The 13143-nt window shown below is 32.4% G+C and overlaps 1 protein-coding gene across 1 annotated transcript; it reads right to left on the bottom strand.

Moving 5' to 3' along the window:
- Positions 1-2062: 2062 nt before the first annotated feature.
- On the bottom strand, positions 2063-12866 carry LOC127721262 (zinc finger protein 235-like). The gene is made up of 2 exons (XM_052227938.1): positions 12810-12866; positions 2063-4018 (listed from the first exon to the last, which is right to left on the bottom strand). The coding sequence occupies exon 2, from the start codon at positions 3858-3860 to the stop codon at positions 2343-2345; it is 1518 nt and encodes a 505-aa protein (XP_052083898.1). The 5' UTR covers positions 3861-4018; positions 12810-12866; the 3' UTR covers positions 2063-2342.
- Positions 12867-13143: the final 277 nt, after the last annotated feature.

Genomic DNA, 13143 nt, shown 5'->3' with positions numbered 1-13143 from the left:
TTTTTTTGCGCTGCTTTGATATTGTTTATTTTTTTAGTAATTTGAATTCGAAGTTATTAATATTCTCATAATAACACTTCAGGTGCCAATATTACTGCTCCAATAAACTTCATCTTCTTCTAATTTATATGTTTGTTTCAAAAATCAACTTTTAGTCAGTTTTAATCACAAATTCTTGACAGCTGATAAATGTGCTTTGGGGCATTTGTAACTCATTCATAAAAACTCTTTGTTTTGAACTGTAAGTAGGTCTAAACAATAGGAAAATCCTTTACTAAGAACATGATTTCATCCATTCTTCACAATTAAGAAATACCAAATCCTATAATTTCATTAGTCGAGTTCTAAACTACAATTCGTGAGAATTTTATATAAAATACAAGACAACTCATATGGATTAGATTTAAAATACATTAAACAAGTGGATTCCAATTACAAATACACTGCAACTCATTCAGAACATACTCACCCTTCTCGTCCAATGAAAAGTCATTTCTCCCTCTAATTTTCATAGTACATGGCATTCCATGCTCTATAAAATACTATACATGAATGACTTTTCATTGTAGATTAATTATGAAAGTGAACTCTTAATAACTACAATAACGAAGTGTACAATACCCTGAGGACTTTTCCTTGGGAAAATAGCCTTCCTATTAAAGATGAAAGATTAAAGAATAAAATTCAAAACCAATTGCTCAGAGAACAATTGAAGGTCTTTCTACATCAATTTTCAAAGTTATTTGAAAGAAGCTAGTTCTGGTTTACTCAAGTTAAAATTGGTATCCAATCATAAGTTTCTTCAAACTGATGCGATAAATGAATGGAACCGAAAAGTGGAAAGACCTAATAATAATCAGAACAAATACAACAGGTCTTTCCACCAAAAAGTGGAAAGACCTAAAAAAAACATTTTGAATTTTGCAAACGTGAATATATTTTGTAATGGTACTCATATATCTGGCATTTGAGTGAATTAATTTTTTTTCTTTCAAGAAAACAATGCCAGACTGCTGAAGGATTTTGTTTTTGAGAAACACAATACAAGTACATTTATCAATAAAAAGTAGGCATCTAATGTTGAATGATGGTCTGAATTAAAATATTTATACAGTGAGTTTTATAATTATAAAAAAATCAAAAAGCGGATTTATATAACATTGTGTGTATTTTAAATTCCAATTATAAATATAACTTATCTGAGGAGCGATTTTGACCCGTCTCCATCTTGCTTTCGTAACCTCTCTCTCTCTCTCTCTCTCTCTCTCTCTTTCTCTCTCTCTCAATTAGTATTAGATGTATCTTAAATCGACCTTATCTTATAGATAATCCCACGAGTTGTGGTGTTATCAAATTGCAATGAACTGTCAGCTTCGCCTTAAGCTTTAAATCTTCATAAAACATGACCAAGTATTGTTTAACCTATAAGTAGACAACAATTTTAAATACACCACAACTCATGTGGATTAAAATTTTAAAATACACTACAACTCAAGGGATTAAATTTTAAAATACACTACAACTCAAGGGATTAAATTTTAAAATACACTACAACTCAAGGGATTAAATTTTTAAATACACTACAACTCAAGGGATTAGATTTTAAAATAACTACAACTCGTGTGAATTTTATCTAAAATACAGCACAACTCATATGGATTAGATTTAAAATACACTACAACTGAGGTAAATAAGATTTTTAACTCACTTCAACTCATATGGATTAGATTTAAAATACACTACAACTCATATGGATTAAATTCAAAATACACTTCAACCCATGTGGATTTAATTTTAAAATACACTACAACTGATGTGAAATAGATTTATAATTCACTACAACGTAGGTAGATTAAATCTTAAAATATCCTTCAACTGATGTGGATTAGAATTAAAATACATTACAACTGATGTGGAATAAATTTACAATACACTACAACTAATGTGGATTAGATTTATAATACACTACAACTAATGTGGATTAGAATTTACAATACACTACAACTCATGTGGATTAGAATTTATAATACACTACAACTCATGTTCATTGCAATTTATGTATGTAGGTTATATTGTTGTTAAAAATATATCATAGGATAAATATTTCAATATATCAATACGAAAACGGAGTGGTATTGGATGTCTCAGCTGCTCATCACTAACACCACATGATCAATGTGTCCAGATCTCATGCAGTGAATGTTAAGTCTATTCAGTCAAGTGTGTGTTGTCATGTGGTTCTGCAAGTGTGTGATGTCACGTGGTTCTGTAAGTGTTGATGAGACACATGAATATTAGTCCACAAACTTCACAATCATTTAAATTCAGTCAAGTATGTGTGGTCAAGTGTGTGATGTCACGTGGTTCTGTAAGTGTTCATGAGACATGAATATTAGTCCACAAACTTCACATTTAATATCAGTATGTTTCTTCATGTGTGTAGCTAAGTTGCCTCTTTGATTGAATCCTGTCTCGCAAATATCACATTTATAAGGTTTATCACTAGTATGTGTTATCATATGTGTCGTTAAGTTGCCTCTTTGATTGAATCCTTTACAGCAAACATCACATTTATAAGGTTTACCGCCCGTATGCGTTCTCATGTGTGCCTTTAACCCGCTATTGAGACTAAATTCCTTGCCACATACATCACATTTATAAGGTTTGTTTCCAATATGTGTTCTGCCGATGTGGTTCTTTAAGTTTACGATATTATTAAACACTTGAAAGCATACATCACATTTATAAGGTTCATCAACCGTATGTAATTTTACGTGTTTATCAAAGCTCCATCTATAATAAAACGATCTACAACATACATCACATTCATAAGGTTTATCACCGGTATGTATTCTCATGTGTCTATTCAAGTTCTCTCTACCTTTAAAACCTTTACCACATACATCACATTCAAAAGGTTTATCTCTATTCTTTCCGGTATGTGTTCTCTTTATGTGTAACTGTAATCCACCGCTTCTACTGAATTCTTTACTACAAACACCACATTTAAATTCTTTATATCCATCATGTGTTCTAATGTGTTTAGCTAAGTTCGATTTATGATTAAACCGTGTACAACATACATCACATTTATAAGGTTTATCACCAGTATGTGTTCTCATGTGTGCCTGAAACCCGGCGTTTAGACTTAATTCCTTACCACATACATCACATTTATAAGGTTTCATTCTAATATGTGATCTTCTGATGTGGTTCTTTAATATTACACTGTGATCAAACACTCGAAAACATTCATCACATTTATAAGGTTTGTCACATGTGTGTGTTCTCATGTGTCTAGTTAGGCCGCTACTTGTATTACACCCTTTATAACATACATCACATTTATAAGGTTTTACACCAGTATGTGTTCTCATGTGAGCCTGTAAACTACCATTAACCCCTTTTCCACATACATTACATTTATAACGTTTTTCAATGGTATGTGTTCTTAGATGGGTTTTTAAGATGCCTTTTGTACTGAACCCTCTACCACATATATCACATTTATACGGTTTATCACCAGTGTGTATTTTCATGTGTTGTAGTAAATAAGGTTGCCGACTAAACGTTTTATTACACACACCACATATAAAAGGTCTATCAGATGTTTGTGTTCTCACGTTTCCGTGCAACTGGTAATTTATTGAAACACTATCTGCTGTGATATCTTCATTAAATTTAAAAGATTTCATCCCTGAATGTGTTCTTATTTGTTTTTCTAGATCTGAATTACAACTCAAATCTTTATCACAAATAGTTTGTTCCTTAATTTGACACCTTGTTTGGTCCTGTGGTGCATGGCAATTAGTCTGATCAAGGGACATAATCGTAGAAGTTTTATCTTCGTTATTAGACATAGTCTCTTATTATCTATATGTAGTTCTGTATTTGTTTGTCTGGTAATGGATATCTCTAATTCTTCTATACGCAGTTAATCTTAGATTAAAATGATTTACTTCATGTGTATAAAGTCAGAAATAAAGGAAATATTCCAGGACTTTGTTGTTCTTGCAGGCTGAAAATATATAATTATGTATTTATTTACTTCATTAATTCACCCATGTCTCAACCTATAAAATTATCACAGGAACTAGGGAAGAAGACGATACTTTTTTGACATTGCTTTATACGTTTGATCTATATTATTTCCATTACCAGAAATACTCTTTTACCATATTCTAGTTTATCACGTAATTTAAAGATCTTGAAACGTTTCATGAGCTAACTTGACCCCTGCATCTTTGAACTTATAAAGTAATAGACAACTTTCGAGTTCGATGCATTTCTGTCAAAAACTTTGATTTTAGTAAACATCATTCGTGTGTTTAAGGGCATCGTCACTTCCGTTCCCATGTTGAGCGAGTGGTTAGAAAAATAAGATGCCGCTATTGCACGAATTATTCGGCAAATCAAATTCTTAAATTGACAATCAACACTGCTGTCATTAGGGAATTGTGAATAAGTATCAACGGAACAAATAGTATTTCTAGTTTATCCTGCACAATGACGATCACTAAGACGCTTGATGAACGTTAATAGTGCAGTGACACACAGGCGATCCCTCTATCTGGTAAATGACGTCATAAAGGCGCGCATAATTGACGGATTTTTTTCCCGGTGAAGGACATAATTCGAAAGTGGTCTACATGAAGGACATAATTTGAACACCTGTCTTTATTCTTTTGTGTATAATCCGACCCTGCCTGAAGAAATATATTAATTTTATCATTTAGAAACAGTTATTGACGCAGTCATAAGGAAGATGTATCCCCATTAGAATATGTATATTCCTTAGCCCAAAGTACCGCAGATTTTATAGCCAACAAACGCATAAATAACATCCCCTGAAACCAAATGGATTTTCCATGCATAATCAATACAAAATCTGACAATTTGCACAACTTGTAGTTTCAAAAAAAGTTCGGTAACCCATACTTTTTATTATATTTTGGAAAAAAAGCATGATAAAAACTACATTTTGAAAAATTATTAAAACATTCTATGGAATTTATTTAAGTCCCCCCCCCCCCAAAAAAAAATTACCTTAACAAGTTTATCACCCTGTGTTATATCAAATAGTTATAAACACAACTGTACAAGCTGATGCATATACACTTTGTTTTATCTTTTATATATATAAAGTTATAAAAAAATCTCAAATTGATTTTGAATTAATCAAAAACTATATTTCCATGAAATTCCAAGTTATCATGGAAAATAGTTACACCAGCGTGATGCTTAACAAATAGTTCCAATCATACTCCCTTCCGTACATTGCCAAATTTTAAAATGAATAATCTGATTCTTCCTCCAATATCAGACTTCACCTGGGGCTTTGTATGGCATGGTATTGGTTGCAAAAATTTGATATTTTTCATTTAAATGCAATATTTCTTATTTAATTGGTATATTTCTTCATTTAAATGCAACATTTTTTTATTTGAATGGTATATTTTTTCATTTAAATGCAATATTTTTCATTCAAATGGTATAATTTTTCATTCAAATGGTATAATTTTTCTTTCAAATGGTTTAATTTTCGTTCAAATGCAATATTTTTTATTCAATTGGTATAAAATGTCATTTGAATGCAATATTTTTTATTCGATTGGTATAGTAGTTTTTTATTTATATGCAATAATTGCATTATGGGAAATTCTTTGACGTCATATGGTCAAATTTGCAACAACGTTTGTGATTGGTCGGTAGTTGTTTGGATTTCTCCCCTTTCTTTCTAAACTTGAGTGACCAAGAATTAAAAAACGCGTCAGAATATCGCCCCTCTAACTAAATTTGGCGTTCGTGCGAGTTCGTGCACTGGCTGTTAATGCCAATAATGGCCAGGACGAGTAAAAATGCGAGTGACAAGTAATAATAATTAATTTGACACACTACTTGTTCGTGGATAGAAACAGATGCCTGCGTGCATGGCAAAAACACCTCCAATGAAAACCTTTTCTGAAGAAACTCTCAGAAGAAGAATCAGTCTACACATTGAAATAAAAAAAATACATAGCTAGCCCCCTTCCCCCTTCTAAGTCCAGATACATGTAATCATGACGTTCTTTAGTGCTATATCATTTTTTACATTTCTTGATCCTCAGAGACGTTGCAGGAAGGCACACATGAAAAAAGAATAAAGAGCATCCAGGACGTTACAATTATTTGGACTAAGCCCCCTCTTTTTTTACTACATGTAGAAAAAAAATCACCTAATTACGACAGCAGAACCAGAAACCCACAAGTAGAGACATAAGCTGTTATACTCCGGAACTAATTCTTTAATAAAGACAATTCAGGATAAATTGGAACCAGGTACTAACCCATGTTACAACAATAGTCCTATGACATAGGACTTCACTATATGAGGCGTGAACTTCATATTTAATACTATCTATAGTATGTGCTCTCATGTCTTATGCTGCAAATCATTTTACATTTAGGATTCGTTGCTGAGCTTTTTTTTACTGTTCTCGTCTCCGAATCCCTTAAATAGTTTTTTTTCAAGCCCCATAGTAGTTCAATAATTACTATATGTCTTTGCATAAATAAGTATTCAGGGCATATTTCAAAACATATTTTATCTTCAGGACTTTTAAATGATTTACTTTTCAATACTGCATTGGGAAGGGGGGGGGGGGTATACAAGTTTATTTTGTGACACATTATATAATATAATTAGGTATCCAACAAATTATATGATTGTACGTTTAGCTATTATCTAGACCCGTACAAAATGTATATAATTAGACACATTTAACAGGGGCGGATCCAAAACCTCGGTGTCTAGTGTGGGGGGGGGGGGGGGGGGGGGGCGGGGGGGGGGGGGGGGGCGGGGGAGAGTAGGTTCAAATTTAGATATTTGTATAGAGATGTAAATATGCGCGTATTGGCAGTAATGGTTATGGTGTGTGTGTGAGGGTAGGGGTTTCAGGTCAAAGATCGTTTCTATAATTCTATATCTTTTAGTTTTTACCATTTCACTCTATTCTTTATCCTTTGATCTCTATTATATTTGTCCTAAACATGCGTGACATATTTGCCACTGGACATAAGGCAACCAAAAGTCAATCAACGTATTCTGTATATTTAATCATTTCTTTATTATGTTATCTATAGGTTTGGTCCCGCCCCTTATCTATTTTTTAGCACATTAGGGACGACATCAAAAGTTCAATGTAGGATAAAAAAAACTTAATTCATACAGTTTTTTTTCAATCAACCCCTACCCCTCCCCCCCCCCCCCCTCTTAACTTAATTTGGGAAAAATGTATTGACCAATATATAAATCGATGTTAATTAAACAAAACTTGCAGCAATTATTTGAATTAAGTTTTTTATCCTTCATTGATTTTCTGATGTCGTCCCTTATCCTCTCTATGTAAATAAACCCAATTCATGTCCTGATAGATGGTGACTCATGCATAGCATCATATGTGGTTATAAAAACAAGAAACATATTCATATTATAATAATTAATGTATGCTAGGACTTATAGATAGATGTCATTAGTCCCAGGTCATGTAATAAAGTAGGTCTTATAAAAATACAATAGCATTTTAATTTTGATGATTATATATATGTTTATATATTTAATAATGCCATTTTTTTGGGAAAAAAAGGGTAGGGGCAAGGCGTTTTTAAAGCATTTCAATGGGGCGCGTTTTTTTTTTTTTTGTTCTTCGGAAGTGAGCCAGAAGAAGTCCATTTCTGGTTTTTATTTGCATTGGGAAGATCTTCTGGGCTCTCTTCCACCTCTTCTTTTTTGATAGGTTGACGGCAGATGCACATAACAAACATGGCGTCGTTTAGTCTAAATGAAATTAATAAATTTATGAACGCAGATATATAAGAATGTGAGCTGTTTTATAAACGTTTTTATGGTATGACAGCCTTAGTAGGACATCCCTGTAGGACGATAAGCTGGATAAATATATAGAACTACACGGACAATAACAGTTAAGGGACGATTATTTGATATTCTAGGGAAGGGATTTTGATTGATTGGTGTGTAACGCTACTTTCAACACTATTGGGCTATTCCATGGTGGTCAGTTTAAATTTATAGATGAAGGATGGGGAAGGGAAGAGAGGGCATTATTATTCATTTCAATCTGTCGCTAATCGTGCCTATTTTTCAGCTCTTACCAGGCAATCATATTCATATATGAAATCCTTATGTCCCCCACCCCAACAAATAAATAAATATCAAATGGTTTTCCTCTTATTTAACACAAGTTTAAATTGATTGATTGTTTGTTGCTAATTTTAACGCCCAGTGAAAATTATTTCATGCTTGTTCAGGCAAACACGAGCTTAGAAGTCAAAATATAAAAATGAAGAGATGCCGAATATGATTGCTAATAAGGCAACTATTCACCGGAGTTCAAATATGAAGTGGATGTAAGCAATTATAGATAAGATAAGATAAGATATAAGAAAAATTTATTTTAAGTCGGGTTACATGAAATACTACAAACATAAGCTCGGTAGAGCTTTTTGCCGTCATGTAGACAAATGCTATTTGTAGACAATCGTAAGGCCTTCAACAATGACAAAAACCTGATACTGTAAAGTCGTCTATAAAAGGCCCGACATGAAAAGTGTGAACAATTCAAACGAAAAAACCAACAGCCTAATTATACATAACAAAACAATTTACAAAATATCAAATATGAGTCGAGACAGGAACCAACGACAACCACTAAACTACAGGCTCCATCCCTGGGACAGGCAAATAAAGAATATGGCAGGGTGGATATAAAAACGAAGATGTGGTATGATTGCAAATGAGACAACTCTCCACAAGAGATCAAATGACACAGAAATCAACAGCTATAAGTCACCGTACGGCCTTCGACAATAAGCAAAGCCTACAGCGCATAGTCAGCTATAAAAGGCTTCGAAATCAAAAATGTAAAACAATTCAATCGAGAAAACTAACGGCCGAATTAATGTACAAAAAAATGAACGAAACACAAATATGTATAACAAAGCAACAAACGGCAACCACTGAATTACAGGTTCCTGACTTGGGACAAGCACATACATACAGAATGTGGCGGGGTTAAACATGTTAGCGGGATCCCAATCCTCCCCCTAATCTGGGACAGCGGTGTAACAGTACAACAACATGTTTGTGAGCAACCCATCCCGAAGCTGGGACAGTGGTGTAACAGTAGTTACAGTACAATAAAATAACAACCTGCACAAATCAGCAAATTAACTCAAAAGATCGGTACGAGACACACAAAAAAAATAACATTAAGACAATAGACACAAAGCACCGACATAAGAGTATTTGCAATTACTGGAAGTTTGCTCAATCCTAATTACAACTGGTACTGAAATAAATCTTGTTCTCCAAGACTGAGTTATCAATCAGTACACAACGCGCAGCAAAGGATTTATTAAAAAAAGAAAAACAGTCTGAGAAACGTCTGGTTTACGTTGTATATAGATATAAGAAGATGTGGTATGAGTGCCGATGAGACAACTCTCCATCCAAGTCATAATTTGTAAATGTAAACCATTAAAGGTCAACGTATGGTCTTCAACACGGAGCCTTGGCTCAAACCGAACAGCAAGCTATAAAGGACCCAAAAAATTAGTAGTGTAAAACCATTCAAACGGGAAAACCAACGGTGTCTAATCTATTTAAAAAAACAGATATACTTGCATATAAATCCATATACAATGAAACGGTTTTTGAAAAGTGGACCGAACGTTTTGGCCATCGAAATTTTGCAATAGATATACTAGACTAAGTTATGACCACAAGATTTTAACAGCCAGTGCAGGACTCGCACGAACGTTAGATTTAGTTAGAGGGGCGATATTCTGAGGCGTTTTTTAATTCTTGGTCACCCATGTTTAGAAAGAAAGGGGAGAAATCCAAACAATTACCGACCAATCACAAACGTTGTTGCAAATTTTACCATATGACGTCAAAGAATTTCCCATAATGCAATTATTGCATATAAATAAAAAAACTACTATACCAATTGAATAAAAAATATTGCATTTAAATGACATTTTATACCAATTGAATAAAAAATATTGCATTTGAACGAAAATTATACCATTTGAATAAAAAATTATACCATTTGAATGAAAAATTATACCATTTGAATGAAAAATTATACCATCTGAATAAAAAATATTGCATTTAAATGAAAAAATATACCATTCAAATAAAAAAAAAGCATTTAAATGAAGAAATATACCAATTAAATAAGAAATATTGCATTTAAATGAAAAATATCAAATTTTTGCAACCAATACCATGCCATAGCTTTTATACTTAATATATATAATAGTCCAAGAAATCACTAGCCTGCTTTCATTTATCATCGATATTTTGTGAAAGTACCATTGCATAGAATCCAGTATATTACCTAATCCTCCGTTATATATACAAGTTATTCATTATTTTATCATGGGACCGGATCGTCGTGGGACGAAAGGACTTGGGACGGATCGACTTGTGGCCTGGTAGATTTGGGCCGTAACGACCTATTTACGTGCTTTAAATTTTTCTATGAACGCCTTTAAATTACTTGTAGCAAGGATTTGTATTGGAACACACTACACATTGTTCGACAAAACTGTGCAATTTTGAAAAGTGTTAAAGCCTGGTAGCACCTAAATATATACAAATTGTATTCATTTGCGGATTTACCTAAACATTGTCTTTCCTTTTCAGTGGTGGTGTATAAATAAACTAAGTCTGGTGAAATCTTTGAGATGATCCCCCTCAGGGAATGATTGTATTGTAACATATTGATTGAAATTGACAAAAGAGGGACACTAGAAATCAACACAACAAAGGTGATTTAAATAGTGTAAATGAGTGAAATGTATCAAATATAACTCAGGTGTTAGTTTATTTTACCATCTTATGATAATGTGGCAAGGAAAGAAAATGTTCATCAAAATCCATAAAGGTTGCTAACTTTTTAAAACATAAAATCGATGTAACATTTATTCATCTACAGTACCTGGCCAAAAGTATAGGTCACCTGCATTTATTTGCTATATATTTTATATAAAAACACAATTTTTCAATAAATATAAAATTTGAAGACGTTTATGGTCGGATTTATATAAACAAGGCTTTAAAAGACAGAGAATTGTCTAGAGCATATTTGTTTATTTGGCCATAATTTTGTTTTCAGTTGTTTTTGTTTTCTCTCGATGTGAACATAGATAATAAAGATTTATTTTATTTTTCTCTCAATGTGAACATAGATAATACAGATTTACAATTTAATTTGGTTGAATATCATATAACAAATTTCTGAACGGAATTTAATATTTGTTCATCTCGTGAGAAAATTAAAATGATCCACAACAAAAATACAACCAAATAAAAAAAAAAACAACAAATAAACCTGTGACAATGCTGCTTAAAATAAAACCAGAAATGACCCCAAAATATATTTTAGTTTTATATGAAATATATAGTGGAAATCTGAAGTGACTAATACTTATGACCACACTCTGTAGGTGCTGCAGGGCTTTAAAACTTTTCAAAATGTACAGTTTTGTCTGTACTCAGAGAAAATTTCATGGTGTAAAGCCATTTTTGACAAAGTGTATTGATGAACCTTAAAATAATCTTATTACTTTTATTTTGTTTGCTGTCTATGTTAAATAATAGCAGAGATATGAATTGATGTATTGATGTAGATATGAGACTGGTATTATACAATTATAGCCTTTGTATGAGGTCGATACGAGGTTATATCGACCTAAGAGAAGCATATTGACTGAGGACGAAGTCCGAGGTCGATACGCTTCTCTGTGTCGATATAACATCGTATTGACCTCAACCAAAGGCTACAATTGTTATATTATTAATCAACAACTATTGCATGAACAATGTAAAATTGGGGATTTCTAGAATCTATTTTTAGTAACATGCTGTATACCCTGTGCAATATGCTGTTTTTGACCTACGAAAAGCTAAACACACAGTATTGGCGTGCAAACTAAGCAAATACAAATGTACATGTGATCAAGTTTTAACGAATCACAAATCCTTAAAAATATTCGATTAATAATATTAAATAATATTGTCTTTCTATGATATTTCATTTTCTTTATTGTTTCATGACAATTTGGTATGGTTCATCGTAACAAACATGACAAATGGACAACAAGTAATTGCTGTATATTTACACCTCAAATACTACTCTGAATACGGACTTACCTGTCCAGTTTGAAAGTTTCTTAAGGCCTGGCATCCACTAGATATATAAAAGTTTAATTCAGAAAGAGATAATAAATATCTATTTTTGGATTTTGATTTGGGCATTTTTTCCTTTCTGTAGAAGTTGTAAAAGTAAACAAACACCTGAATTGCTTTGACACTGTCTGCACTCATTAAACCCTTTAACTCACCTATAGTTGTGTAGATAGCTATTGTCTGTCTATTGTCGATGTCAATCAAGGACAATCGATACAATGCAATACAGTTTTTACCTGAGAGGGAGCATCTCAAAGTTGTATCCCAACTTATTTTATTTTTACACCTTCTGCACGAACGAAAAAAAATCCCCATCAAAACCTAAAAAAGATATTTTCTCTATGAAACACAGAATGCATTTAACTTTTATATATCTAGTGGATGCCAGGCTTTAAAACTTTTCCAACTGGACAGGTAAGTCTGTACACAGAGTAGTTTTTGATGTGGAAATAAAGCCATTTTTGTCCATTTGTTACGATGAACCTTAAACATGTTAAACAAAGACATTAATGCATCAAATATAAATGACAAACATCAATAAAAATATTACGATTACCTTCTTTGTTATGCAATGTTTTTACCTGTGACCTGTTACCTGGGTGGTATTTTCATGAATCTATTCAATCTATAATTATCCGCTAAAGGGCGATAATATTTAAAAAAATACCTATGGAGCACAAGGTAAACCATATAGAGTCTTTAATACAAATGTGCAATTCATTGTTCTTAATAGAAACAATATTCGAAGTGGCTTCACATTAAGCTTATATATATAACGTTCCACACAATGAATTAGAATAAGAATTTTGATCAGTTTAAAATCCAAACAATAGGATTGTTACTAAAGAAAAACATATATTAAATAACAAAACAAATTAACATGTAGCATT

This window comes from Mytilus californianus, unplaced genomic scaffold, assembly GCF_021869535.1.
Source record: "Mytilus californianus isolate M0D057914Y unplaced genomic scaffold, xbMytCali1.0.p SCAF_12, whole genome shotgun sequence".
Taxonomy (NCBI): domain Eukaryota; kingdom Metazoa; phylum Mollusca; class Bivalvia; order Mytilida; family Mytilidae; genus Mytilus; species Mytilus californianus.
The sequence above is the reverse complement of the archived record's forward strand: the minus strand, read 5'-3'. Positions and strand labels throughout refer to the sequence as shown.